The sequence below is a fragment of the Odontesthes bonariensis genome, chromosome 6 (genome assembly GCF_027942865.1).
Source record: "Odontesthes bonariensis isolate fOdoBon6 chromosome 6, fOdoBon6.hap1, whole genome shotgun sequence".
Classification (NCBI taxonomy): domain Eukaryota; kingdom Metazoa; phylum Chordata; class Actinopteri; order Atheriniformes; family Atherinopsidae; genus Odontesthes; species Odontesthes bonariensis.
Window position 1 is genome coordinate 12,029,074 of NC_134511.1, and position 25,916 is coordinate 12,054,989.

At 39.8% G+C, this 25,916-nt stretch overlaps 2 protein-coding genes and 1 long non-coding RNA gene across 4 annotated transcripts; 2 read left to right on the forward strand and 1 right to left on the reverse strand.

The window, feature by feature from the left end:
- The first annotated feature begins 6,284 nt into the window (after positions 1-6,284).
- On the forward strand, positions 6,285-8,983 carry LOC142382824 (uncharacterized). Its single transcript, XR_012769957.1, has 3 exons — positions 6,285-6,350; positions 6,481-6,632; positions 7,415-8,983. It is a non-coding gene; the product is annotated as an uncharacterized LOC142382824 (long non-coding RNA).
- A 155-nt stretch (positions 8,984-9,138) lies between these two features.
- On the reverse strand, positions 9,139-13,232 carry spring1 (SREBF pathway regulator in golgi 1). The gene is made up of 5 exons (XM_075468947.1): positions 12,543-13,232; positions 10,681-10,837; positions 10,426-10,577; positions 10,163-10,276; positions 9,139-9,659 (listed from the first exon to the last, which is right to left on the reverse strand). Exons 1-5 carry the CDS (start codon positions 12,636-12,638, stop codon positions 9,576-9,578), a joined length of 603 nt encoding a protein of 200 aa, XP_075325062.1. The 5' UTR covers positions 12,639-13,232; the 3' UTR covers positions 9,139-9,575.
- A 77-nt stretch (positions 13,233-13,309) lies between these two features.
- rnft2 (ring finger protein, transmembrane 2) lies at positions 13,310-25,674 on the forward strand. 2 transcript variants are annotated; one of them, XM_075467391.1, is made up of 10 exons: positions 13,310-13,390; positions 13,505-13,573; positions 15,094-15,605; positions 15,714-15,790; positions 16,614-16,714; positions 17,046-17,199; positions 21,351-21,500; positions 23,698-23,763; positions 23,891-23,992; positions 24,931-25,674. In XM_075467391.1, exons 2-10 carry the CDS (start codon positions 13,527-13,529, stop codon positions 25,063-25,065), a joined length of 1,344 nt encoding a protein of 447 aa, XP_075323506.1. In that variant the 5' UTR covers positions 13,310-13,390; positions 13,505-13,526; the 3' UTR covers positions 25,066-25,674. The 2 variants fall into 2 exon arrangements, 1 of the variants encoding a protein (XP_075323506.1); XR_012769912.1 differs by lacking the exons at positions 23,891-23,992; positions 24,931-25,674 and having other exon boundaries at positions 21,351-21,991.
- The last annotated feature ends 242 nt before the right edge of the window (positions 25,675-25,916 follow it).

The following is a 25,916-nucleotide window of genomic DNA, read 5'->3' on the forward strand; positions in this document are numbered from 1 at the left end:
TTCCTCTCATTTTGATCTTTAAATGGAGGAAGAGCTGGACAAGTCTTAATCTGAAGAAGACAAAGAAGGTTAACGGGCTCAGTGATACCCCTAAAGTGGTTAAGATGCTCTCAAATTCCAGCCTGATATAATCCAGTAACAATAGCTAAGGAAACCAACAAATTGCATTAAAACTTCTCTTCAATTGAACCAACGGTTGAATCGTTTTACTCTCATTGATTTATTTACGTGCACAGAGCTGATGATTGTCCATGTTCGAGTTAAAACTAAGAAGAAGGGCCCGAGACGCCAGGAAGGGAGATCACAAAGTCTGTAAATCTGCTGTCAGAAAGGTAAGTGGAAGTCTGTTTGCAGTTTTGAATTCAATGACTGTAAGGCTGATGGGCTTCACAACATACTTGACAACACCGTACACTCTTTATACAACCTACTGATTGAGAAACCGATTCAAACGGGGTTCTCTGATATCGTAATTTTGTTTTTGGAAAAAAAATAAAAATAAAAATACCTGTGTTGGTGACTTGATTTTCCACTAGAAAAAGCGGAAAAATCCGCACTGACAAACTAATTGTCTGACATTCAAGGTATGAGTGAATCTTGTCCTCCCCCGATAAAAGGAAACAAAAATTTCTTATGTTATCTCTGAATTATCAAAGAATTTACTCACACCTCCTGTTAAAAATTCTTTGTAAAGCGGCGCTCTGTCATTACAGGATACTTTGAAGGATGTCATCATGGAATTTTGTTGTTCATTGTGTCAATGTGGGTGGGTGCAGATGACCGTTCACTTTAGGTTCATATTATATATACACATCTGCCGGCATCTCCACTGCCAAATGACACCTTGCGCTTATCGGATCACATACTACTGTCACTATGAATAGTGAACGCAGTGGATCTCTATGGCACTATGGTGTGTATCTTTTTATTCTCTATTCAAAATCCTTTGATACTAAATTTGCCAACTCTCTTTGGTTTTTCACCTATTTTTTTTTTTATTTACTTTTTTTTTTTTTTTTTTTTTTACAAGACTTTGTAGTGAAATGCTATCCTATATATATTAACTATAACCCTTCAATGTCAACGATGGGAGACTTCATTTTCAGCCAGTGTATAGATGGATTAAGCAAACAAGCAGTGCTCAGAGGCATCATTAACGCATCGCTACATGTTTAATCCTGCTGAATTTCTTGAGTCCCAAGTATCTATCTTGTTTTTTCTCTTAGAACTCGTCATCATACTCCTCATGGCTCAGTGGAATCCCGTGCTTCCAGCGCCGACTCATATCGTCTGTGACCACGAATTTGAGAGGTTTGAGTCTCTCGCAGATGTGATGTTACACGAAGCAAATCAGATTCTTGAAAAATATGTAAGTACCACCGCGTGGCTCTGGGATGATAGCACTTCCTGTGCTCGGTGTGTAGTTTGTATATACTGTAACAATGTACAAGATTTTATGGGATATTTTTGCAACAAGTACAGTTTTTGTAGCTGCAGCAACATTGGTCCTAAACTACCTAGGGACACCTGTTGTTCCTTTTAACGTCAGACTTTTATAAAGGTAAATGCCTCTGTATCACCCTTTGTAATGGTGTTGCTGATATGTTTTGGGGCCAACATCAGCGAGTGCTTCCCCTCTGATTGTTTTACTCCAAAGCCTGAAAGTTGTATTTTTCAGAACTCACTGATCGAAGCTATCCTTAAGCAGCTGCTTAGTAAGAAACGTAATATTGCTCTGTCAAGAAATGCTAAAAAAAGGACCCATGCGTTATGACACATTTTTAGACGATCAGTCATAGTTGGTGTGTACATCATATTTCCTGTAACTGTGTGTCATTGAAGCGGGCCATCTCTGACAACAGTTATGTGTTTGTACTTGCTAATCACACATCTTTTATGTGCAGCAAGGAATCCTGGTCGAAGCTTTGACAGCAACCACAAATAAGAACAGTCTAGAACTGAGACTGAGTCCTTTTGTCAGCAATTCAGAAAGCAAAATATTTGAAACTGCCCCTGATTTTAATTGACATATCAAGATTGCAGGGCTGCATGGTGGAGTGGTGGTTAGCACTTTCGTCTCACAAAAAAAAGGAGATTCCTTGTTGGAATACGACCAAAATAACTGACTATATACCCTATGGCTACACGTGCTGTATGGGCCACACAATAATGACACATTGGTTTCTGCCCTATCCCAATGAGAGCAATGGGCTCAGTCTGACTACCCTTATTAAAAATGTCTGACTCCTGATTTACTTCACCTTAGAAGAGGCAGATTCTACCACCAGCAAGGCCAGCTTTAAAGACAGGTCCTTTAAATGGCCAATGCTAAACCATGCAGACCATACCGAGATACAGAAGCAACATTTGATTTCATGAAAGGGTTTCATCAGTTACAGTGCAGTGAATATCTCTCCTTTGAATATAATATCCTGATTCTTACTCACCGCTTACTCTGAAATACCTGCTCTTGTTCTTTTGTTTGAATGAATCTTACCATTTCTGTCTTCCTCCCACACTCATTCAGTACCCTTTTTTTCTTCACAGATTGAGTATGACGATGCGATGCCCGATGGCGTTCCAGACTCCACAGTCACTGGTATCAGTCTTTCTGAGAAATTGCAGGACATCTATGCCAAGAACATGCTCTTCCACTTGCATATTCTGCGCGTCGAAGAATTTCTGAAACATTGCTCTGATGATCAAAAATTCATTTTGACGCTCTTGGCAAACATCAGGGAAACGCTCGATAATCATCGTTTGCTATTAACAGAGAAGATTCTCAAATGCATCGACCTAGAAATCGATAAGCCAACAACACCAGCCCCACTACAGCTGCCCTATGAGTACTGCTATGAAAAGAAAGTCTATGGATGGGGTGTTTCAGTCATGTTGAGGGACTGGCTGACACAAGTGCTGCAGGTACAGAGGGAGGCAAAGGCAGTGTATGACAACATGCACTGAAATGTCTTCTGGGGCACTTGAGAAAGCTTAAGTCTGACTTAAGATTTTCAGTTGGAGTGCCAGCATTAACGGCAGAGTTCACATTTGCATGATGAGTTTACAGGAGTCAGTTGAGGGTACTTTACACAGCTTCTTGTACTGGACACTGTACTGGACACTTTCATCTATGCTGGATTAAGGGCTCGATAATGATGGAGGCTCTTAAATTGGGTGAGCTGGAGCACCTTGGCCACAAGCTCAGATTTCACAAGAAAAACAGCGCATGTCCTGCAGCAGCGGGCTGAATTCACGGACGTCATGGCCAAACTATATCTGAGGACTCAAACCTTCTCAAATTGCAGAGCTCCAGGTATTCCTCTTGAAAATGAAAAGTGAAAACTGAAGAAAAATTCCCTGGAAACAATGACATTACTAATCTGCACTTTTGACATGCTCAGCCCATGTTCCACCCCCTTTTCATTGGCCAATACAAATAGGTGTCGGCTTGAACAGTTCTCACGGCATAAACTCGTCTCTCAACTCATCTCTCTGCCACTGTCCATAGTTAAGTCAGCTCCGTGTGGGTTTATGTGAAGCAGTGTAAGGCAGACTGTCTTTCTTATTTCCACAAGATATCATAATGTATTTTTGAAAAATGTATTTTGCATGCATTCATATATATTTTTTTTTTTTTGTTTGTTTCCTCTCCAAAATCCCTTTATCTTTTCCGGTGTGTCCCAATTCGTATTCCCAAACCCACTTTACGGCACTTTATTCCATGATTAAACCTAATATTTGGAGCGGCAAACATCGTAGGTTAGGGGAAATATTTCTTCAAATACCCAAGCAGGTGGGGGCTTAGCTCTGTTCTACCTGCAGCACTGGGCAGCTAATATTTACTGAACTGGAAGCGTTATCCTTGTAATTTTGCTTGTCTTACTTGGACAAGAATGGAGGTTCCCAACAATCTGCTCTTTTAGGGGCCCACTTTGTGTCTTGCCTCTTCTATCCCAATTTCAGGCACAAAACAGGTCTGAAATGGTCTTTTTTTGCTAGCTTTCCTAAATTGACTGAAACCTTTGGCATCACTGACATAAGCTTTAATGGTTTTTATATTAAGACATCATAGACAGCGTTTTATACCCAAGTCTTCTCAGGACCTTCCTTCGAACCCTGTTGATGAGTTCTTTCTCCACATTTAGAGATACCATATGTACTCTCTACAACCTTATTTGTACTGCCCTCCACCATGGCAACATTAAAAACCACTCATATTCTTAAATGATACATTTCGTAGGATTTAGCATATCATGCTTTAGATAATATTTTTTATTTATGTACTTCTCTGTTTAGTTTTTATGTATTGATATTTATTTTTCAGAACTGTAAATGAACATGCTGTCTGCAGCCTGTGATGTGGCTTGAGCGAGAATTATTTATTTTCATCATATCATATTTATCAGACGTTAATATATTTCCTTATTGTTGTAGTTATCATTATTATTATTATTGCACTTTACTTTGCTTTGCTTTGCTTCCACTTATTGTGAAAGCAAAGTATGTTACAGGAAAAGATAATAGGATACAATACAGTGCAAAAACATCTGAAGCCAATTCTATTTGCCAGGAAAATGGGAAATAGGTACAATTGTATCATGAAACATGCAAATATATTTTGGAAATACAGCTTACAAGGCAAACAAAAAAAAAATAAATTGTACAATTGTAACAAACTTTTTTTGTGCTTGACAAATTCACAGGTCAGTATAAAGAGGCTTAACAAGCAAAACCTTGTGACCCTGTGGTCCGGTAAAAGGACTGGACCAAATACAAGTGAAAAAAGAGCCAAAGTTTGAAGAAAGGCTGAAAACCTATTGCTCAGGACCACTTTAAAAGGTCAGAGGACAGTCTGCCTCAAGCAAAAGAGGCGTGGCTTAAGGCTTTTGCGCAGTACTGTACAAAAAGGGGAGGCAGCTTTGGGAAAACGGCAGCCTCCTCTCCATTTTTACTTTGTAACGGTTCCCCAACTTTAAATGTTTTTTTGTTTTTTTTCTTTGCACGTTGTCACTGTTTTAGTTAAAGTTATTTATTGATCGGTAATTAATGTGTCAGCTGACGTTAACCAGGGAGAGTTATGCAGTTCTACCTTTGTCCTATTTATTGTCCTGCAATGTCAATCAGAGATGAGTGAAAACAGGTTTGCAAGACCGGGTCAATTACAGTGAAGAATTGGATACTGTCAAAATGTGGGAGGGTGGGTTTAATGTTTCTACTATATCTCACATTCTGTTGAAGCTGTTTTACTTTTGGATGTGTGGGTAGAGAAAATATTTTAAAAATGTGTTTTTTAATTTTTTTACAAATCAGTATTTTGTTTGTTATTTTGTATATTTGGGTTTCTCATATGTTTTGACCTCCCTGTACTAACCTAAGAAGGTGGTATGTTCCAGTTAGGTGAGACTGCAAGAACACCTTGCTGCATCCTCAAAGAGGCAGGAAGTTTTATTTGTACTTTATTTATTCTTTATTTATACTTACACTCAACTTAACTGACCTGTTTTTTCTTTATTATTGACCCATGCTGTACCTTTTTGTGTTTTAAACAATACAGCTTTTGTTATCAAAAGCCCACGACTCTTTGTGTGGGAGCCTTTGTCAAGTGTTTTCTGCACGAAGTGACTGTAACCTAGGCCTCAGCTTTTGTGAAGTCTGGCTGACAGATGAAAGCTTTTCAGTGCATTTCAATAAAAAACTCAACTTTTATTCACGTGTGACGTTGAGCATGAAACAACTTGTGATCAGTCCTACCCACTTTTTGGAAAAAGGAAAAGATCATCAGAAGGTTAAACTGGACTGAACCGGATTCCTTTGAAAAGATAGTGCTGAGCTGTGGTTAGTTTGTAGACGCACAGGAAGTGTGACGGATCAAAGGGGGAATGAATCAAAGATAGCATAAATATGTCATCACAAAAGTACCTGATAGACAACAGACGTACATTAAGACATTAAAAGTTGATCATTTACACAACTTTTAGTTTTTTTAGTACAAAGTAAAAATTATTTAAATTCTTTTAAGAGTTCATCTCAAGTTAAATATGCGACAGTTGTGTCATTTACACATCACCCTAATCAGTAATTTGCTGTATTTCTTTTAGAGGAAGTGACAAAAAAAAAAAAAGAACTACAAGGTGCTGACCCGATGAGACACCCTGCGTTGATTGGTTTACCGCTTTTCTTTTTTTTTTTAACCAAAGGATATGGCTAAGATGGAGATAGAGGTTTATCGTCAGTACATCTTGCGTGCACCTCGTACAAATATACATATGAGCTTGTGTGACTGCGATAACACATTACTGCTGGAATCTGTCATTAAACTTTGAGCAGAGTAATAATGAAACTCACAGCAGGTACAGTATACTTTGAGCCCAAACTCTTCATTTATCAGTGTGTATTAAAAAGCTAAGTTTTTAACATACTTTTCAAAGGTCAAATGATTGTAATGGATTTAAAATGCTGATTGTGTGCTTGCTTTTGCAGGTTGTAGAGTGTTGTATGTCTGGATGGTGATACTGATGCAAGGCTCAGCTGCAGGATCTGGACAGCATAAACATGGTGCCAGGGAATCGTGCAAGCTGAAAGAACTGACAGCCCTCACCAAAAGCTTGGTTGAAGCGAGCTTGACAAGTTTTGTAAGTAACAGATTGGTGTTTCTCTCTGCACATGTCTTCAAGTAGCACATTGCACGGGCATCTTTATCGCCCTGGAGTTTCCTCCTTAGAGTATTAGCTTCAGCGATGAAACAAATTGAGCAGAAAAAAAGTATCCTTTTAAAGCTGTTTTTTTGTAAAGTGACTACTCACTATGTCGACGTGCAGTCATTTATGTAAAGGGTATTCAGACTTTCTAAGACGCTGCACTGTACCGTACTGAAAGTTTGCAGGAATTAATGAATAGATAGTCCGGTTCTCGGTTTAATCCATGTCTTTGAAACTCAGCCTTTAAGTTTGATATCTGCATTTAGATTCAAGTGTACATGAACAGATATTAACATAGAAGTTTTATATTTACAATATCGGAAAATGCAGGAATGCTTTATGCAGGATGGTCGCTTTCAATCTAAAAACAGCATTTTAATGTCTTGGTTGATGAAGGTGAGGCAAATTCTATCCCTGTTATATTAAAGATCTTGTATAATTTCATGCAGCTGAACCGCATATATGCCAGATGACATGAGATTTAAGTTGAATTTTTACCCTAATTTGTAGAATAAGCCTTTTGGTGCACGATGCACTTGGCATGGCATCCTTTATCCAATTAAAAAGTGCAAGGTTTCTTGTTGTGGTTTCAGTACAGATCCATGCCAATACTTCTGCTGGGACAAAGTATAAGAGATGCAGTGCGTTTGCAGACTTGGCATTTGTAAAGATCAAACCAAATTTTTACAAATGTTGCCGTTCGCCCTCTCTGCCAGGACAAATCCAATGGGAAGCACCTCGGCACTTGGTTCCCGGGCTTCCCTGAACTGGAGGTCCACGAAAACACTCCTCTCCTTGGGCCAAAAGTCCAGTGCAGCCTCCTCTTCATGTCTCAAGGCCTGCAGAACATTTTACATGACCAAAAAAGCAACCTGAATCCCAAAGTTGATTCTCTTCATGAGATTCTCGCGGACACTATTTCCAGGGTCAACATGCTTGCAGCATGTGTGAAAAGTAATCTTGGAGGAGAATGCAGCACCAAACCATCCCCACCCAAGATGCCCAAGTATATGTTTGAGAGGAAACAGTGGGGTCACACTCTGTTAAAGTCAGCTAGGGAATATCTGGACTGGCTGCAGCATAAGGTTGAATCCCAGCAATCAAAGGTAAAAAAGATAAAACTTAAAACTCCAAAGGCAATTTATCTGGACTACTTCAGTGGAAGTGGTCATCACTTATGATTTCCAATATGGGAAAATTATTCTGATGCAGCTATGAATTTGGAATCTTTACACTTAGTCTCTTTTTACTCAGTAGGATTATGAATAAATCAAGTTAATGCAAGTATGTCACCTGAATGAACTTCCTAAAGTAGACTAGCTTGTTTTTACAGCAAACTGTTAGCTTAGAGTAAAGGTATAAATTAACATTTTCACAAGCTTCTAATCACTTTTCTTGGTGGTGTTGGATGAGATAATTGATACCACTCTCGGCTGTGCATTAAGTGCTGCCATAGCTTATTTCAATCTCTTAGATATAGCAACCAATTAGCTTAGCATAACTGAAAAGAGGAAATTACGTCTTACAGCAACCATGTTCATCTCCCAAAAGATCTAAAAAAAACCCAGATTTTAAAGTGTCACTTGGAATAAAAGGGGTGCTTGTCTGCCAGAATACCTTCATACATTTCCAGTATTTATGCTAACTAGCTGCAATTTGAGAATAATTGTTAATTTCACAGGTGTCGTTAGCATCAGTCATATCACTGAAATGTGCTAAGTTTTACCAATGCTACTTTAAAGCTTTTTCAGAAATGGCTTTGTTTTATTAAACTCGATAAGCCTGAAGAATTGACATGTCCCCATGTGATGGTAATTAATCAACTTGCCAAGGAAACAAATTAATTTCCTAATTATAACGGTTTGTTTTCTCAGCCTTCACAGTGATTAATTGTTTTGCTCTGGACACCTATCCCTTGTGAGCGGGCTACACTGCCTGAGGCAGGACAAGAGGCTGATAAGAGTTGCCTTCTGTGAGTCGCCACTTTAGACTCTAATCAATGTAGTTCACTGTGAAATTTGCAGCCAGATGGACGGCGTACAATGAGACGGAGAAGTCTATCAGGCTCCCATCAAAGAAATGCAATCAAACAACACTGTGAAAACAAGATTAATGCCACTCTCGCCCTGGTTAAGTTAGGTGATAGGTTAGTAGTCCTTTTCATTCATTGTTCTGTGTGACCTTCAAAATGAGTCTTCAAAAGGTTAAAAGTTAACAAGATTTCTTCAACTTCAAATTTGTTTATCATGGTCTGATAATATCTGGTATGTTTTTCTTAAATAAAACTGTGGCTTATTTCAAGATTACTCGTCTTACGTTGGCTTTCTTTTTCTCTTGTACATTAAATCTTTAAAATTCCTGCATCACAGAAACTGAAAGATATGAAGGGAACTCTATAAGAAAACCCTGAAGTCACCATTCAGTAACAAACCACGACCTCTTTAGTTTCACAGTCACTTTTATTAAATAGTGATTTCAAATGCATGCACTATTAACAAGTAATGAGACATTCGATGCCGCTTTATATTCTTAGAACAGCTCTTTAAAAAAATGAAGCCTGTTTTATGACATGACCTTGCTTGAAGCAACTCCCGATGGATCAGCTGCCTGTGTGATAGACCTGGTGATCATCATGGATGAATGTAGGAAGCGTTCTATGCACTTATGAAGTGTAAATAATAAAAAAAACAATATTTGTCCTTTTTTGAGGCTGGAGGTTGTGAGTATCGGCAATGCTTCGCCACAACAACGCAGAGTTGTCTGTGGCAGCAATTCAGTCGTCGCGTCTCTTCTCCAAGCCGTTAGGTGTCCAAACAGTAAGACTTTACCGACCCACTCCTCTTTCTGCTCTTCTTAAAACACGGACGTAAGTCCGACTCATACAGGAAGGAGCTCTGGAGGACTCTCGCCATAGCAGTACTTTGCCTGAGGATTTCTGTAGGTGTTCTCATGTTGGACACTCTGTGAAAGAGAGAAAACTTGACATATATATATGTTCTTTTTTTTTTTGGTAGCTATAACCAAGCTATTCTCAAAATTAAACCGTGTAATCCTTTTCAACCTAAAAAGTAATTATTTTTTTTTGTAAGTATTTCATGCAATGCAGAGCAAAGTACAAAGCCAGTGTAGAATGAATGCGAAGATTTATTTGATTTTGGAAGAAGTCATTTGTGATTTTATCAGCTGAAATTTGCTGCAGACAGTTTTTTTTTCTTAGGTAGGAAATTCATGAGACAGTTGCGTGTCTCCTATCTTGCTTCCAAAGCTGCTTACAGCAGCAAAATATTAACTAACCTATAAGAGATAGGTCATAAGTTTGATTCTCTATCAGTAGGAAAACCACTTTCACAATTTGTGTTTTGTTTCATAAAGGCTACGATAAAATCTATAGTTAGAAATTAGGTTGGGAGAGCTTATGGGTCACATTTGCATATTCTTATCTTTCTGTTTAACTCATGACGTACTTGTGAAGAGGTCCTACACTTAGCCAGGCACAACTCAAAGTGATCCTCCACTGCAGTGAAAAGATTCTGGAAACCTTCAGCTGCACGATTCAGGAAGCGCTCAAGGAGAGGTTGCTGAGCAAGAGTACAAAGATCAAAAAGACAGTCAAGAAGATCCCAGATAAAATGCATATCTATTAGAACTCTTTCATTTTGTGAACATCTGTTAAAATGTGTGCATGCAAACGGTTGAGTCTTTTCTAATGACGGTTAAAACGGATTACCTTATCAGGCTGGAGGCAGCAGGACACGCAGTATTCATAGATGCTGCAGCAGCCATTGGCAAGGCAGCTTTTACAAATGTACTGTCTGCTGCTGGGAGCGTTGACGTTGCAGCAACCGTTAACCAGCAAGTCTTTTCGCTCACAAACGTAACCTGTGAAATATCAACACGGATGATCACTGACACAGCTGTAACCTATCTCGTGGGGCTGTTTTGTTATCGCTGCATTGCTGTGGGAACTGACCACATCACTCACCAAGTTCGTCTGTGAGCAGCGTCTTGCCCTGGATGGAGTTTCTGCATTGAGTTATCTGTCGGCTGCTGTTGCCCAGGTTAAAACGGACTTTCCACGGGATGCGATGGTCTGGGTCTTTAACCTCCAAGAGCGTGCGGTCTCGTATGGTTCGCTCCTCCTACCAAAGTTCACACGAGAAAAGGAAAACAACACAGACGGCCGGGGGAGTTCAGAACTTTTGACAGAATGAAGAAGTGAAGATGACTTTCTAAAATGTTTAACTGAATATCTTTGACAAAAACTTCAATTTCGTTTCAAATATAAAAGATAGCAAGATTAACGCTTTTGACTGCCATGTTTTTTGCTCAAAATGTTTCAAATCACCACATCAAAAATGATCAGGCTTGGCTATTTTTCATTTCTATCTGCGTTGTGGGTGTGTTTGGATTTGCAAATTAATCAGTGAGATCAATAGATCCTCATCAAGATGCAGTCACTCAAATGTTGGAAAATAACGGTGCTCTTTGCACAAAACAAAGTTCAAGTTTAAACCATCTGCTGATAAACTTAATAGGTGGAGAGGATTTTCCTGTCACTACATACTACGTAAGTGTGAGGAAGAAGAAGCAAGAAAAAAACCCACTAATTACACATATAATTGAAGGTCTTGTCAAGCTAACATTACCTTTTACCGCCATCCCATCCCAAAAAGAAACCGCACTTAGCAGAACGGCTAAACAACAGCAAATTTGGTGTGGCATGTCTTAACTAGAAACCCTTTTCGAGTGGTAAAGAATTGAAATTTGAAGCAGAACTTGCTGGCGCTGACCCCCCTATGTGTGAATTACCAGAGAGGAATAGCAGCTGGTTAACAAGCACATCTGTTATGTGCCAATAAGCTAGAGCCCATTTAAGAATAAGGCTATAGAATTAATATGTTTTCTACCACGTTTGTGCTAAAAACCAAGGTAATTGTATAATGTAAACTTTACACATGTTAAGGTAGCTGTGTTATTGTGACCCGCCCACATCACATCAGCAGTAAGATCAAAGTTAGCAGCAAACTGTCTGATTGTTATTGGTCAGTTGTCTTTTTTAAGGTTGGACTCAGGTTTTCTGAGTCTGGATATGTGCGTCTATGTAAAACAGGTGGGGATGGTATCAGCTGACCAGTCAGAGTAAGACACTTTGAAGGCTGAGAAGCCAAAGCAAGAAGGAAAGCTAGATGAATAAAAGAGAGAATGTCAATTATGTGAATGAATAAATCAATAGACTTATCAATATAACTACCGGCTAATTAAAGTACCAATAGATTGGAAGATTGTGTATTTTGTGTATCTGCTTCTGAAAGTGCTGCAGCTGTATTCAATAACCAATCACATCAGTCGGGAGCCTCATTCTAAATGTCTTAAGTTTAGTTTTAATTCAGTTTCTGAGACATTCCATAAGACGGATGTGGACATTGATATGGACATGAGACAAGCTTTGTTGCATTTTTTTTTTTCCTATTCTACATCAATAGAAATAAGCCACGTCCGCTACACATCTAAAGTCAACAGGAACCAGCTTTAAAGTAATCACCACGTGTTGGTCTGGTCTAAAGTTAAACTACAGTTGGCAGTTCATTTTTTTAACCATATTACCAACACCGTCAACGAGCCACTTCATCGACATGCTGATTTCTTGTGTGAATCAAGACAACAGAAAATAATCAGGTGGGTTTCGTTAAAGGAACACCACATTACAGATTATTTGTGATGACCTTGGAAAATATGTCTCCCGTCGTCCCCGTTTATATTTCCTTAGCCAAAACAACATATCCCCAAAGGATCATGTCCATAAGATAAAACCCATTTGTTCTGGTGTAGTGAAAGTTTGAGTACCTGTTTGAGTGTGCTGGTGAGAAAGTAGATGAGAGACAGACCGAAGACGACCCCCAGCACCCAGCGCTTTCTTAGTAACCTCCGTAGCACCATCATAGCATGGATTTCTTTGGGAACTGTGACAGTCCAAAGAATCCAACCTCCTCGGGTACCAATTCCCTGACTATTTCCTAACTGTCACTGATATGAAGAGATGTGCGACAACCCGATGATGCTCATCAAACAACATGAAAAACTAACTAGAGCTGCCTGCTGACCTGATGTCAGAATACAACTAATAAATATTCAACAGCATTCTTAGCTAACCCATGTTGCGCTTTCAAGTTATTGACGCTTCTTTTAAACTGATAATATATTCGCGTAGAGTTGTGTGCAGGAGTTATGTTGTAATTTAGCTCTGTTTGAAGGTGGGGACGAAAGCTAACGGAGTTTCAACGAAAATAAACCTGCCTTGTTGACCTGCTAGCTAGCTAGCTCCTGATAACATTAGCTTTCTCTAGGCACTATTTATGAAATTAATGTCAAAATCCAAGAAAAAAAACTGCCCAATGACGCAGTTTAGTCTCTACTGACGAAAACGTTTCGTCCAACAACAAAACAAATGTCAAACAAAAAGCAACGGTGTTGTTTTTTTCCAGCGAAATCTGACATCCACCACCACTAAACAAACTAAAATTTCCAACACGGATGTGGTCTGTTGGGGAGGAGGACGCTGATTGGTCGAAGGCGCCCTCCCTGACGTCATACAGGAAGTTTTTCCTGCGGAGCATCGGAGCAGCAACATCAACCGACCTAGTTTTATGCTAATTATGACAAGAGCGGAAGGGGGATTCACTGAACTAACACAGGTAATGCCACCATGTTGTTGTGCAAAATACAGTTGAAAACATTAAACGCATTAAGCGGAACCGCAGCAGATAAGAGGTCACAGTCAGAACGGTGATGTTGATGTACGTTTGCAGGGTTGGACCATGTGGTGATGCCATGCAGAGGAGACACAGCAGCAACACGGATGGCATGCCCTCTGAAAGGTGCTCTCAGAAAGCTGCTTTGCGATCTCTTCTGTTTGTGGGGTGTTTGAATTAATTGGGAATCCAAATACATGTGCACCCTCCATTTGTACGCAGTGTTTGGCTTGTTTTATTTTTGTTGGGGAGGGCGGAATCAGACCTCTTGGTTGCACTTGAAGCACAATAAGATTTCTGTACCTACAGTGGCATTACAGGCGGCTTGGAATGGCCTTGCTGCATTCTGATCTCAGCATCAGCATCTCTTCTTGCATTAGCAAGATCAGCTATCGTTTACTGTAGTGGAATGAATGTCCACAGGGAATCTTTATTTATTTATTTTTTTGTGATGGCTTGATTTTTTTCAAATATTTTTGTCTGTGGTGCAACGCAATTTCAAAAATTCAATACTGTCACACTGCACAAATTGCTTTCCCAGCCTGCAACTTAAAGTGCATTATGGAGTTTGATTCTAATATACTGCCTTTGCTGCAGTAAAGTGACACAATTCTTCAAAAATATATTCCCTCATCTGGTGTTTTGATGAAGGTGGTCCAACATTTCCCACAGTTGTTCAACTAGGTTAAGATATGGTGACCAGAAAGGCCTCAGCATATTTCTTACATCAGTTTCACACTCATCAGTTCGTTCAGTTAGCCCTTTTGACCGATGAGCCGTTAGTGTAAAACTCCCATCTTGATAGAAAGATTTTACCGCTGCCTAAAAAGGTAATACTTCAGAGGAACTTTGAATTGATCAACTGTGACGCCTTCCTTCTAAAGGCTCAAGTAGACCCAAATCGTGCCAGCACGGTGCAGAGCTTCCATCACTGTCCAGTGTTCAGGTCGTGTGAACTGTGTATTGAAATTTTGAACGAAATGTAGCGACTTGCAAAGCTGAGCTGTAGTTTGCCTCGGGGAAAACCGTGTGACAAAATCAGAGAGTAGCGCTGCCTTCAACTGGCAACTTGGAATTTCAGGTTTTTAACTTTTTCGGAAAAAAAAGGTAAATACAGGAAACTTTCACAGGATGTTGGACTTCCTGGTCTGTTGCTTAGTTAGACTTTTACTTTATTCCCCCAAAAGGCAGCTCACACAGTAAACATGAAACCTCTCTTTTGTAATTTTCATTTGATAAACGTTAACATTAGACAAAGTAGTTTTATTAAATTTTTAACTCATTTGTTTCTGCAGTTAAGTGAGCATTTGTTCTAAATTGCAAAGCAACAAAGCAGACCTGGAAGCTGATCTCCAACGCCTTTAATACTGACATGATACTGACATGAACGAAATCTCATGAATGAAATCACAAGTGGAGTTAGGATCACTTTTTGAAATGAGATGTCAAACAGAAACAAGTCCAAATAACTTTAAAAGAGACAAACTTTTCTTCTTCCTATTGACATTATCTTGTAAAATATACACATCCTGACATTCACATTTTATATACTGAAATAATATGCTATACAGCGCCAGAAAAACAAAGCATAGTTATATTTCTTTATCCCTTTTTTTTTTTTAAAACCTGTATTTGTTCGCATTCAGGAGCCGAAGCCAAACTCTGGGATCTGAGAGCAGCCTGGATGAGGGTGGTGTGTTTGACTGCCTGAAGCCTGACTCGTCCACTTCACCCCAGCAGATCTTCTCAGGCCTGGTGGGTGTCCCCTCCAGCTCCGTCTCCTCTGCTCAGTTCCAAGCAGCCGGCTTAGTCTTGGGCTCTCCGCCTGAAGTTTTTATCCAGATGACTGCATCCTCCAGAGAAGAAGGGGGGCCCCATCGCACAGAGGGTGGACCTTTTCTCCCCCGGCCGCCCCAGCACCACCACCACCACCACCACTTCCACCACCAGCCCTTGCAGCATAGGACATCCTCCCTCCTCCAGCAGGCCACGACAGCGGCTGGCTCTGAGAGGCACGGCTCCAGGGAAGAAGCCCAGGATGAGCAGTCCACCCCGGCCCCAGCTCTCTCTGAGCTCAAAGCAGTGGTTACCTGGCTGCAGAGAGGCTTTCCCTTCATCCTCATTCTGCTGGCTAAAGTCTGCTTTCAGCATAAACTAGGTATCCTAGCTTGTCTAACGCTACAATATTTAAAAAAAGAAGAAGAAGAAATGATCCATATCAGCATGAGGTCTTGTTTAGTGATGTTGTTGCCCTTCTCATCTGCAGGTATCGCTGTGGGTGTGGGGATGGCCAGCACATTTGCCTATGCAAACTCCACGTTTAGGCACCATGTGTCATTGCGGGTAAAAAAACAAAAAAAAAACAACTAAACAAAACAAGAATAATATAAATGTTAGATTAAATTCAGGCACAGTCTTTCATGCCTCTAATGAAGAATAAAGCAGGACTCGTTATGTATGATCTTGAAGGCCACAAAGCCCATGAAAGACCCAAAACCAATAACGTGTCTCAGGCATTTCCACCTTTCTTAACCCTTATGTGTCCTGTTGGTTCGCAGAAGACTTGGATAGTGTCCCGAAATCCCTCGACTTCCTTTATCTTTTCTCTTCAACAGATGCAACTTAAAAGTTGTTTTTTTTTCTTTGGGGGGGGGCTGTTTTTAATCATGGATTGATACACATTTGATCGACTAGTGTGCGCATGTATTTACATCGGCTTCAGTTTCTTGTTAATAGGAGAGATTTCAGTACTACTGACTGCAATGGTGTATAACGGTGGAGCTCTGTAACACAAAACCACATGTCAGGTCAATGAATTCATCATTATTTGTGGATATTTTGGGCAATTTATTGACTTTTTGGGCAATTTATTGACACTTAAGAAAAATATTGTTTCCACAGCTTTGTTATTGAAATGTAACTGAATATTGTGAGTAGGTCAGAGATGAAAATTCCACTAAATCTCACTAAATATTTGATCCCCATAGCAAAGAGCTTGTGCATATACACATAAAAAAAATAGTCAAACAAGCCAATAATACACAGCAAATTCCACTAGTTTGCAGCATTACTGTCAATTAAAGGGTTGGGATGTAGTTTTAAAGGTGAAGAAATGTGAAGACATGTTGTTTAAGTCACTCATTTTGTTTTCTTTGTGCTCTACCAGGAGGAACGTTCTGTATTCGTTGCTCTGTGGATCATCATGTTCCTCGGAGGGAACGTCATGTACATCTACTACACATTTAGTCACGAGGAGCTGCACAACAGGTAGTTCTATTTGCAGGATGTCTTTTTTTTTGTGGCTGTGTGCTCACCATCCTATGTTTTTTATTTGTGTTCTCTTTAGGTTATTTCATTCATTTTGTTTTGTTGTGCAAGTCACTTTATTTTCACTTCCATTTCCTTTAGGGAGTGTTGCAGTTTTTGTCTAGTCATGTCCTGTGAGTATTTTATTTATTGTATTGTTTTGTTTCCAGAGTTTCTTATATTATATTCAACATGGTCTTTACTGTTGTCTGTCATTCTACCGTACAAAGTGGAGACACCAGAGTTCTCCCAGGAACGAGTCATCTAGCTTGATGCTTTGTTTTTCTTCTAGTCTCATATTTGCAAAGCCCAACCTCAACAGCTTTGACTTCTTTGATCTGATCTGGGCGGTGGGAATCACTGACTTCATACTTAAGTACGTCACCATCGGACTGAAGTGCTTTGTCCTCTTTCTACCTAAGATTCTACTGGCTTTCAAATCCAGGGTAAGAAATTCTAAATATTTGCCATATTCCCTGGTCCATCCACAGATGGCATGACCACTCTAACCCCCCTTTTTTTTTCTTTTTGACAGTAGACAGTTCGATTGATTTACAATTTGAAAAAAGAAATCCACCTGTAATTATATGTGTTTGCACTTCTGTAGCATCTGTGAACATCTGTGTCTCTTGTATTTTTCAGTGTGCACTCTGTCTGCATCTTTTTTCAGGCGATTAAACTTGCATTCCCATTGTGGCTGTCAAGGACAGGGCTCGGTCTGATTGGCTGTTCTGTGTAGCGAATGAATGCACGAGAAGGGAGGCGGTAAAGACCACTGAAAGCTAACAGCTGGCGAGGACTTTTATTTTTATCAGTGATTGAATCACTTTTAAAAAATATAGACGAGTTTTCCTAATTTGGAAACTAGTAATTGCCTTTGGAGAAGACCTATTTTTGAAGTGTCTTGTCCTGTCTTAACACAAGTTGAACTGCAGCTGTGTCTCTGAACTCCAGGAAAATAATCATGAGCGTCCCATAAGCTTCTAGGGACGGAGCTAAATTGGAAATGGAGCATCTTATTCTTAGCTTTATCTGAGGGGAGGCCCTCTGTCCTACACACTGCCTCATTGAGTAACATGCGTACTACCGCCGCCTTCTCCGCTGCCTTGCCATATCTTTTGGCGCAGGTGCATATTGCCTGGCTGGCAGTTGGAAATGGTCTGTGCCATGTGTTGATGTGCCGTTCTGGTTGTTCAGACTCTGGCGACACAAGGAGACCCAACAGGGGTTCTCTTGTCGCTGCTGGTTCTTCACGTAGGTTTGGTGTGTACCGTGTGTAAGAGCCCGTAGACCAAAAAAAAAAACTTGGTGCAAAGCCTAGCTGACCTAAATTATCATTGGCTACAACTTCCAAATGCCAAAATTATCTACAACTTCTTGTAGCAACCTCTCAATGAAAGATACAACGCTGTAAGATTGTGCAGAGGTCGATTTGATCTTAAAACACTCAAGTAGCCTTAACATTGCACGGACAGTGGTATATGGTACAATGGTGGTTATAATTGCATCACAAAGAAGCTCAGATTCCAAGTTGTTAAATTAAGTTAATGATTTGGGGAAAAAAAGAATTTACTGAACTATGAGGATACTCTGCTGAGTGTAGAATGTGCTAAGGGGTCACAGTGTGAAACTGTTTAGTATTCATAAGATTTTAAATGGTACTCCTTAGGTGAGCTGTGTGCTTGCGAGTGTTTGCTTGTGAGTGTTTTTCTGGCCTGAGGCGACCAAATCTGATGCTTGCACACACACACTCACACACACACACACACACACACACACACACACACACACACACACACACACATACATGGAGTTGATTTCCATACAGGTGCAGCTCATATTGTATGTTTGTGTGTGAGATAGAAGACAGAGGAGGGGGGTTGCAAAGTATTAGGATCAAATTTTCCACTGATAAACAAACCTTGAGGCCTATCAGAACCACGCCAGCAAGCAACCGAGCTCATTTACCCTTAAGGGGTTTGCAGAGGGTGAGGTCATCCCTCCCTGGAGCTGGACCATTACTTGTATCCTCCGCGTACGCGCACACACACACACACACACACACATACATGCACGGACGTTCAGGATATGACAGCTTTGATGTGACACGTGTTGAGTTTTAAGGAGTCCCAGGTTTTACAGTCTATTCCATTTCGAAGATGAAGAAGTCACATAATCAGCCCTTAAAGATTATTAATGCATCCAGCCAGTGATACTTTAACGATCCTGCAGTCAGCAAGAGTCTGCTCAGCTGATAGCATGGACATATTCAGAAGATTTATGTTTGTTTGTTTAGCTTTTTTTATTTATCTATTTAAGGGCTTAAATTCCACCGTGCGTGTGTATGAATATGACTGTTGCATAAACTTCATGTAAACTTTTTTCATATTTCCTTTTTCATATGTTGTGCAAAACATATTATCTAATACTGATTATGATGAAAACTCTCTGCATCTGTGGGAGATGTCCTAAATAGAAAGCACTGTGACACCCTTTTTATTTTTTTAGGTGTTCTAAAAGGGTGTCGGCAGGGATAATAATTTCTGAAACGCCCTTTTCTACGGATGTGCAACACTTAAAACAGTAAAAGTGGAAGGAAATGTATTCTTCTCTCTTGTTGTAATTCTGTTGTGTTTTTATTAGCCACTAAATGCAACTTTAATTGACAAGACAGATGTAAAATAAATAAAAAAGATCCGTGGAAAGTAGAATAGATGCAGCAGTACAAGCCTCGCAGTTTGATTAATGAAGTGGATAGAAATTGGAGCTCTGACATTTCAAATCCAAATATATCCCCCCACACACTTACTCCTTTTGAAATGAATAAATAAAGAAGCAGGAAACCATTCAAACACAGCCTGCAGTAAAGCCTTCTCAAACCGACTGGCTGGTGTCCAAACTTAAGATTTGACAGTTTTTGCGTGGGCGTGATGGGCACTGTGGGACGCGAGGCCACTTGTGCCTCTTTACCCACAGTCATCAATCTTTGTCTGTTACCATCCATTTAGTCATTGTCCAAGCTGGGGATGCCACAGGGGCCATCAGGGAATGAAGTTCATTCTCATTCTTCATTCTCTGTTTTTAAATGTACCCAGCTCACTCAACACACTGTAGAGCAGTGGGGACTAAAGTACATTTCTTCTCTGTGATTACGGAGGGGAAGTACTTTAAAGACGGCAATCGAGCCCCCGTGGGCGGCGGGCTTAAGGTGGGCACTGGGTAGCAGGTGGAAAGAGCTGCTGCCACTTTCCCTTGCAGTGTGGGGAAATTGCCTGTACTGCTGTGAAGCTGCTGAGATCTGGACAGCGGCCATGTTTGGGCTGGAGGCATGCCGTTTTAAGCTTTTAATACCACACTGCTCTTGACTAGATAGAAGAGTGCCCTGAAGCTGCTGAGCGCTTCCTGCTTTTCACACACTTCGCAAGTGGACCAAAGGGAGAATACATATTCAATTTAAGTTTTTTCTCATACCGTTGAAACTTTAGCTCTTTTTCATTTACATTTAGTTATTTAGCGGACGCTTTCATACGAAGTACGTAAGCATTCAACCGTCAGTGGTCTCTACATGAAATGCTAAAATTAGGGCTGGGCAACGATTACATTTTTTGAATTTTTAATCTAATTAATCACGATTTCCCTGATTAATCACGATTAATCGCATTTGAATGCAAAATCCAAAAGTAGTGTATAGCTTTTAGCATTTAGTTTTATTCTAAATGTGCTGCCATATGAATGAAAGTGCCATAACATTTGTTGTGCAAACACACTTTTAACATCAGCATTTTTATGTAGTTTTTATGTAGAAGCCTCGCTCCACTGTCTGTTTCCTTGAATGACTTGCTAGCATCAATTGTGTGTTTTGCCTTTAAGTGATATTTTAGACTGGAACTACTACGGTGAGAAGACAATTCAACTTGGCAGTGTTTACAGATGACTTTGGTTCTGTCGACTCCGCCGTCTGGAAGAACTTTAAAATGAAAACGAGTAAAAGTTCCGTACCCTTCTCCTTGTTTGGTGGATCCGCCGATTACTTTCTTTTCCGGTTCTGCAGCAGACAGCAACAGACTTTTACAAAATAAAAGCCTGTGAGCAACAGACTTTTACAAAATAAAATAAATAATAAAACCTGCGTTAATGTGCGATAAAAAGTGAACTCGCCCAGCCCTACTAAAATCAATTCATTTTTTATTGAAAGCAGCTATGAAGAAAGTGGAAAAGTGTAAGTTGTTGGTTCAGCATGTTAGAGGAAGAGGTGTTCATGGAAGAGATGAGTTTCAAGTGATTTTTGAGTGTAGAGAGGGATGCCACGACTCTTGACAGCATTTAGATAGCTTACTCCACTTTTATGGAACCAAATGAGAACAGTCTGGAATGAGACTTGGTTGTGCTCTGGCAGTGCCAGACAACATTCAAGAAAGCCACAGAGTGGTCGAAAAGTATTCCAAGCCTGTATGACTCACCCATGACTATTTCTTTTACAAAAAGTGCGTTTTTTACACATTCATTCAGTATTTGTACTTTTGATCCCAATCATCAGCATATTTGATTACGGGCCCGCAGCTTCTATGCTGGTTTCTAATTTTGTGTGTATGTCCAGGGTAAGTTCTACCTGCTGATCGAGGAGCTGAGCCAGCTGTTTCGGGCATTGGTGCCCATCCAGTTGTGGTACAAGTACATCATGGGAGAGGACCCCTCAAACAGTTACTTCCTGGGAGCCACACTCATCATCATCTACAGCCTCTGCAAGGTATTCGGTGCCTGGTGGTATAATTTCTTGCAAAGATTGCGATGGTTTTTGTACCTTACTTTTAGATGTTGTGAGGCTCTATTATTTCAATAGACTCCATATCATACTTCCTTCAATTTTTTTTATACCCGCTTAATCCAACTCAGGATCCCGGGGGGCTGTCACTTCACTTGATATTTTTGTGGGCTTTTGATGGCGTCTTTGTGTCAACTTCAACATGACAACAAATCTATGTGCATACCTGTATATAGTTTAGGAATAGCTTAAAAAATAACTGGGCCTGGATAGCAGATAAGCAACAGAAAATGCATGGAAGGTAACTGGTTAGATGGATAACCCAGAATTTTAAACACTGTCTGCTGGGGGGTGTCAGATGGACAACATGTGTCTCATGTTCCTCAAAATGTGTGGTGAGAAAAAGGGCTGTGGTGGACTGGTGGAAGGGACGGAAATGAGGAGAGAGGAACACCGCGGTAAAAGGTCTCTGCAAGGTCAGTTCACATCATGAAACTTGAAAAGACTTTCAGATCCGCTAGTCACTCCACCTTTAAGAAAAGTGGAACTTGAATGAACAAATTCCTGGATGATGCAAGCATTATTTTTACCGTGTGGCTATTGTTGTCATGCCCTATGTGATGTGTTTACTGCATTAGTAATAGAGCTTTTTTTGATAAAGCAGTGATTCAGCTGTTCTCTCTCTTAATAATAGGCTTGTTCAGATGAATCAGGTGGACAGTTTCCTGTGCGTGCCGAGGTGCAGCTTGGTGCTTTCCAAGATAAAGTCATGATAGTATTAGAATATCCTGTTGCTGTGTCACTCAGTCACACACTTGATTTTGCTTGAGTAATGTTGCAAATAACTTGAACTTGCTGATTTATTTTCACAGGAAGCCGCAGAATGGGGAAGCTGCTTTAATGTGTGTGTAAGGCCCATTTTCAAAAGAGCTGGAAGAATTTATTAGCATTTAACCTGAAATGACTAAAACAGTCAAAGCTGCACAGAACAGACACTTTCTGCCACTGCTTTGTTTGAATCATTGATGAGATTATATATTTTTGAGTTTGAACTTTTGCAGGATTTTACATGGACATGTTAAATAACCATTTAGTCCTGGAAACCTGTTTTATATGTACGTCAAAGGATAGATTCTGGTCAAAAATAACTTCATGGTTCCTCACTGAAGTACTTGGAGGGCAATGAAATGCCATTTAGAGCAACTATATGACTAGACAGTTTCATCCTGAGGCGCTCAGGTCCAAAGACAAGAACTTCAGTTTTGTCTGAATTTAGGAGCAAAAAACTGAGTCCTCCAGGTCTTTCAACTTTAAGACATGCTTGTAGTCTAACCCAACCGATTGGTTTCATAGATAAGTACAGCTGAGTATCATCATGCGATACTGAATGGAAATTGATGGCCTGCTGTCTGATAATATCCCCTAATGGAAGTATGTATAAAGTGAAAAGCATTGGTCCAAGCGCAGAACCCTGCGGAACTCCATAATTTACTCTGGTGTGCGATGAAGATTTTTTGTTTCCAAGAAGTTAAAGTATTTGCATTGGTACACTATTGTTTAGTAGGGAGTTATTTTCTGTATTCACACAATGGCTCATTCAGACATTTACCTGACTTAATATTTGGGAACTGGTTGGTAAACTCACAAGAAAGTCGGCTGTATCTGATATTTTGATGATCAATTCCTGAGCGGATCAATAGACAGGTCGAGTAAGAAATCTAGAACCTTCCACTTGATGTGTGGCCATTTTGAAATGAAAGGACACCTCCTTTTAAGAACCCGTGTATATGATTACATTGGGCGATTATGTTGTGCATAATTTAGACAGCTCATGATTTATTCGAGAAGGTCTGCTATTAATACAAAAACTAACTTTTTCAGTTTCGGATGTTCCGAATAAAGATATTTTGGCTTTCTTAACATTAGATCATTTTTTTTGGAAGTGAAACTGAAAATCTACTTGAATCAGAATTGACGAGAATAAGAGCTGAAAGAGAAATTATACAAAAGATTTCCAACCTTTCTCACAGCAAGCCATTTGCAAAAAGCATCTGGAATTTTGGGATGCAGTGCCTGCCTGAACACGCCATGAGCCCTTTTAGAAGAGGTTTAGGAATAATTAAGTGTGGGAGTTTGTGAGCAACTGCTTGACTTAAAAACTTTGTCCTGTTTTCATTTTCAGTCCTTTGACATATGTGGACGAGTGTCTGCGATACGGAAGGCCTTGGTCATGCTGTGCAGCTCCCAGGTCTGATTCAGGCAAATTCAGTGATTTCCGCACATTCAGGAAGGATGACTATTGTGTTTTCACACGGAGACTTCTATTTAATTTTTTGATTTGTGGGGTTTGAATGTCTTTTTTTTTTCCTTCTCAGAGTTATGGAATGAGGGCCGGCAGTCAGCAGTGCAGCGAGGCGGGTGACGTCTGCGCTATTTGTCAGGCGGATTTCAGAGACCCCATAGCCCTTCTCTGTCAAGTAAGAAGGCTTAAATGTTTAAATATATTGAAAGTCATTTTCACAGACTTGAAGAGAATCTAGAGGAGAAAAAAAGCAGTTTTTTACTGCCCCCTGTTGTTTACAACCCCTCTGATCATGGCCACCATCAGAGGTGTAGTTTGCCTTTTGAGTGGCAGTGAATTAACATTTTTTTTTTTTACCTTCAGCGCACCAGTCAACTTGTAAAGATGAAGATGAGAATTTTCTTGACATAGAGCCCTTCCCTACCTCAAGATTTTATACTTGAATTTCATAAACTGGGAAACATGGATAACTAGCTATTTAAAACCGATAAAAGCTTGGCTTTACTGAATTTTGCTGAGCATTTAATTCATGCGGCTTTAGTTTCCTCATACACTTTGTGAATATTTTACTTGATTTGTTCTATAAAGTTTCACATGTATAGCATGTCAGCATCACTAATTCTGCATCTACTGCTTGTAGTAAATCAAAAATAAACTTTATGCATGTCCACTTAATCCATTACTAACAGTATTAATGTTGGCATCTAAAACCTTGATGCAATTTCATTCATTTAAAAAAACGGCTTCATTTAATTGGCTCACTGTTTGCCACAAAATAATGATTTGACTGCTAAGATACTGAGATATTATGGAGCCAATCCAATAGATGGGGAGAATTAAATCTGTTCATTTGGTAAATAAATGATAAGGCTAATCTTACGTTTGGTTTTCAGGGTGTTTTACAGTTGACCAGTTTATGTGAACCTGTCACTGAAGAAAGAAGTTTGCACATGTCACAAGTGATCCTCTGTAAATAGCACTCAGGGGTGTAAAGTAACGTCAAACTTGAAGCAGCAAATACAATTGTTTCTCACAGATTTTAGAGAAAAACTGTGGGTCGTTTGCTTGTTCTGTGCTTCTCTGCGGTGAAAATGAAATGGTTTTCCTCCGCAGCACGTCTTCTGTGAGGAGTGCCTGTGTTTGTGGTTTGACCGCGAGAGAACGTGTCCGCTGTGTCGCTCCACCGTCATCGAGACCCTGCGATGCTGGAAGGATGGCACGACCTCAGCTCACTTCCAGATCTACTGAGCTCTGACGGCACAGGCACACATGAGGACGCGATTGTGCGCCGATTAAAGTTGGATAATGATCTGCTAAATATTTAAACCAGGATAAGCATCATTGCTGTGACATACAATATGTGGGCAGGGTGGGGCTCAAATAACTGTATTTTCACTGTATCATTCGCTAGAGCAGCACGTGCATAAACCAAATTATCAACACGGCGATGCTGATACTTCATTGTTGTTGTGCATTTCTGTTTATAACATTTTGATTTCATTCTAGTCACATGAGAAAACGTTTCTTACATTTATTGTGGTGACAGAGATGAACGCACATCATTCCCACTTTTATTTGTTGTAAATTTGGCTCAGTTATTTTGTATCCTTTCAAGATTTATTATCTGCTTTTATGTAATTCTACAGACGATATTTAACATTTTTTTCCCAATTTGATTTTCACTATTTCAACATGAAACGTCTCAGCTCAAGCGTTTAAACTATCTGTAGGTAGAGAAAATCATTGCTCGGTTTGTAAAGAGTTTAAAGTTTTTTTTTTTGTTTGTTTTTTTTAAAGGCGCCATTAACGCATCACTTTGTTAAGTTTGTTGTGAATAAACGACACCTGTGGATGATACATTTCAGTAAAAGCTTTTATTGTCATGACTACCAAAAAAAACCCATACGAAATATTTTAGCCATAAAAGAACACACTTCTCTGCTCACATTACACTTGATATATCAGGGAAAGCTTATTTGGAAAGGTCACAAGACGGCATAACAGCTTCCTATACACAGGTCCAGCATTTTCTTTATGATTAAAAAGGCAAAACATGGCTGATCATGTTGCTGACAATAGAACACAAACGAGTATAGACA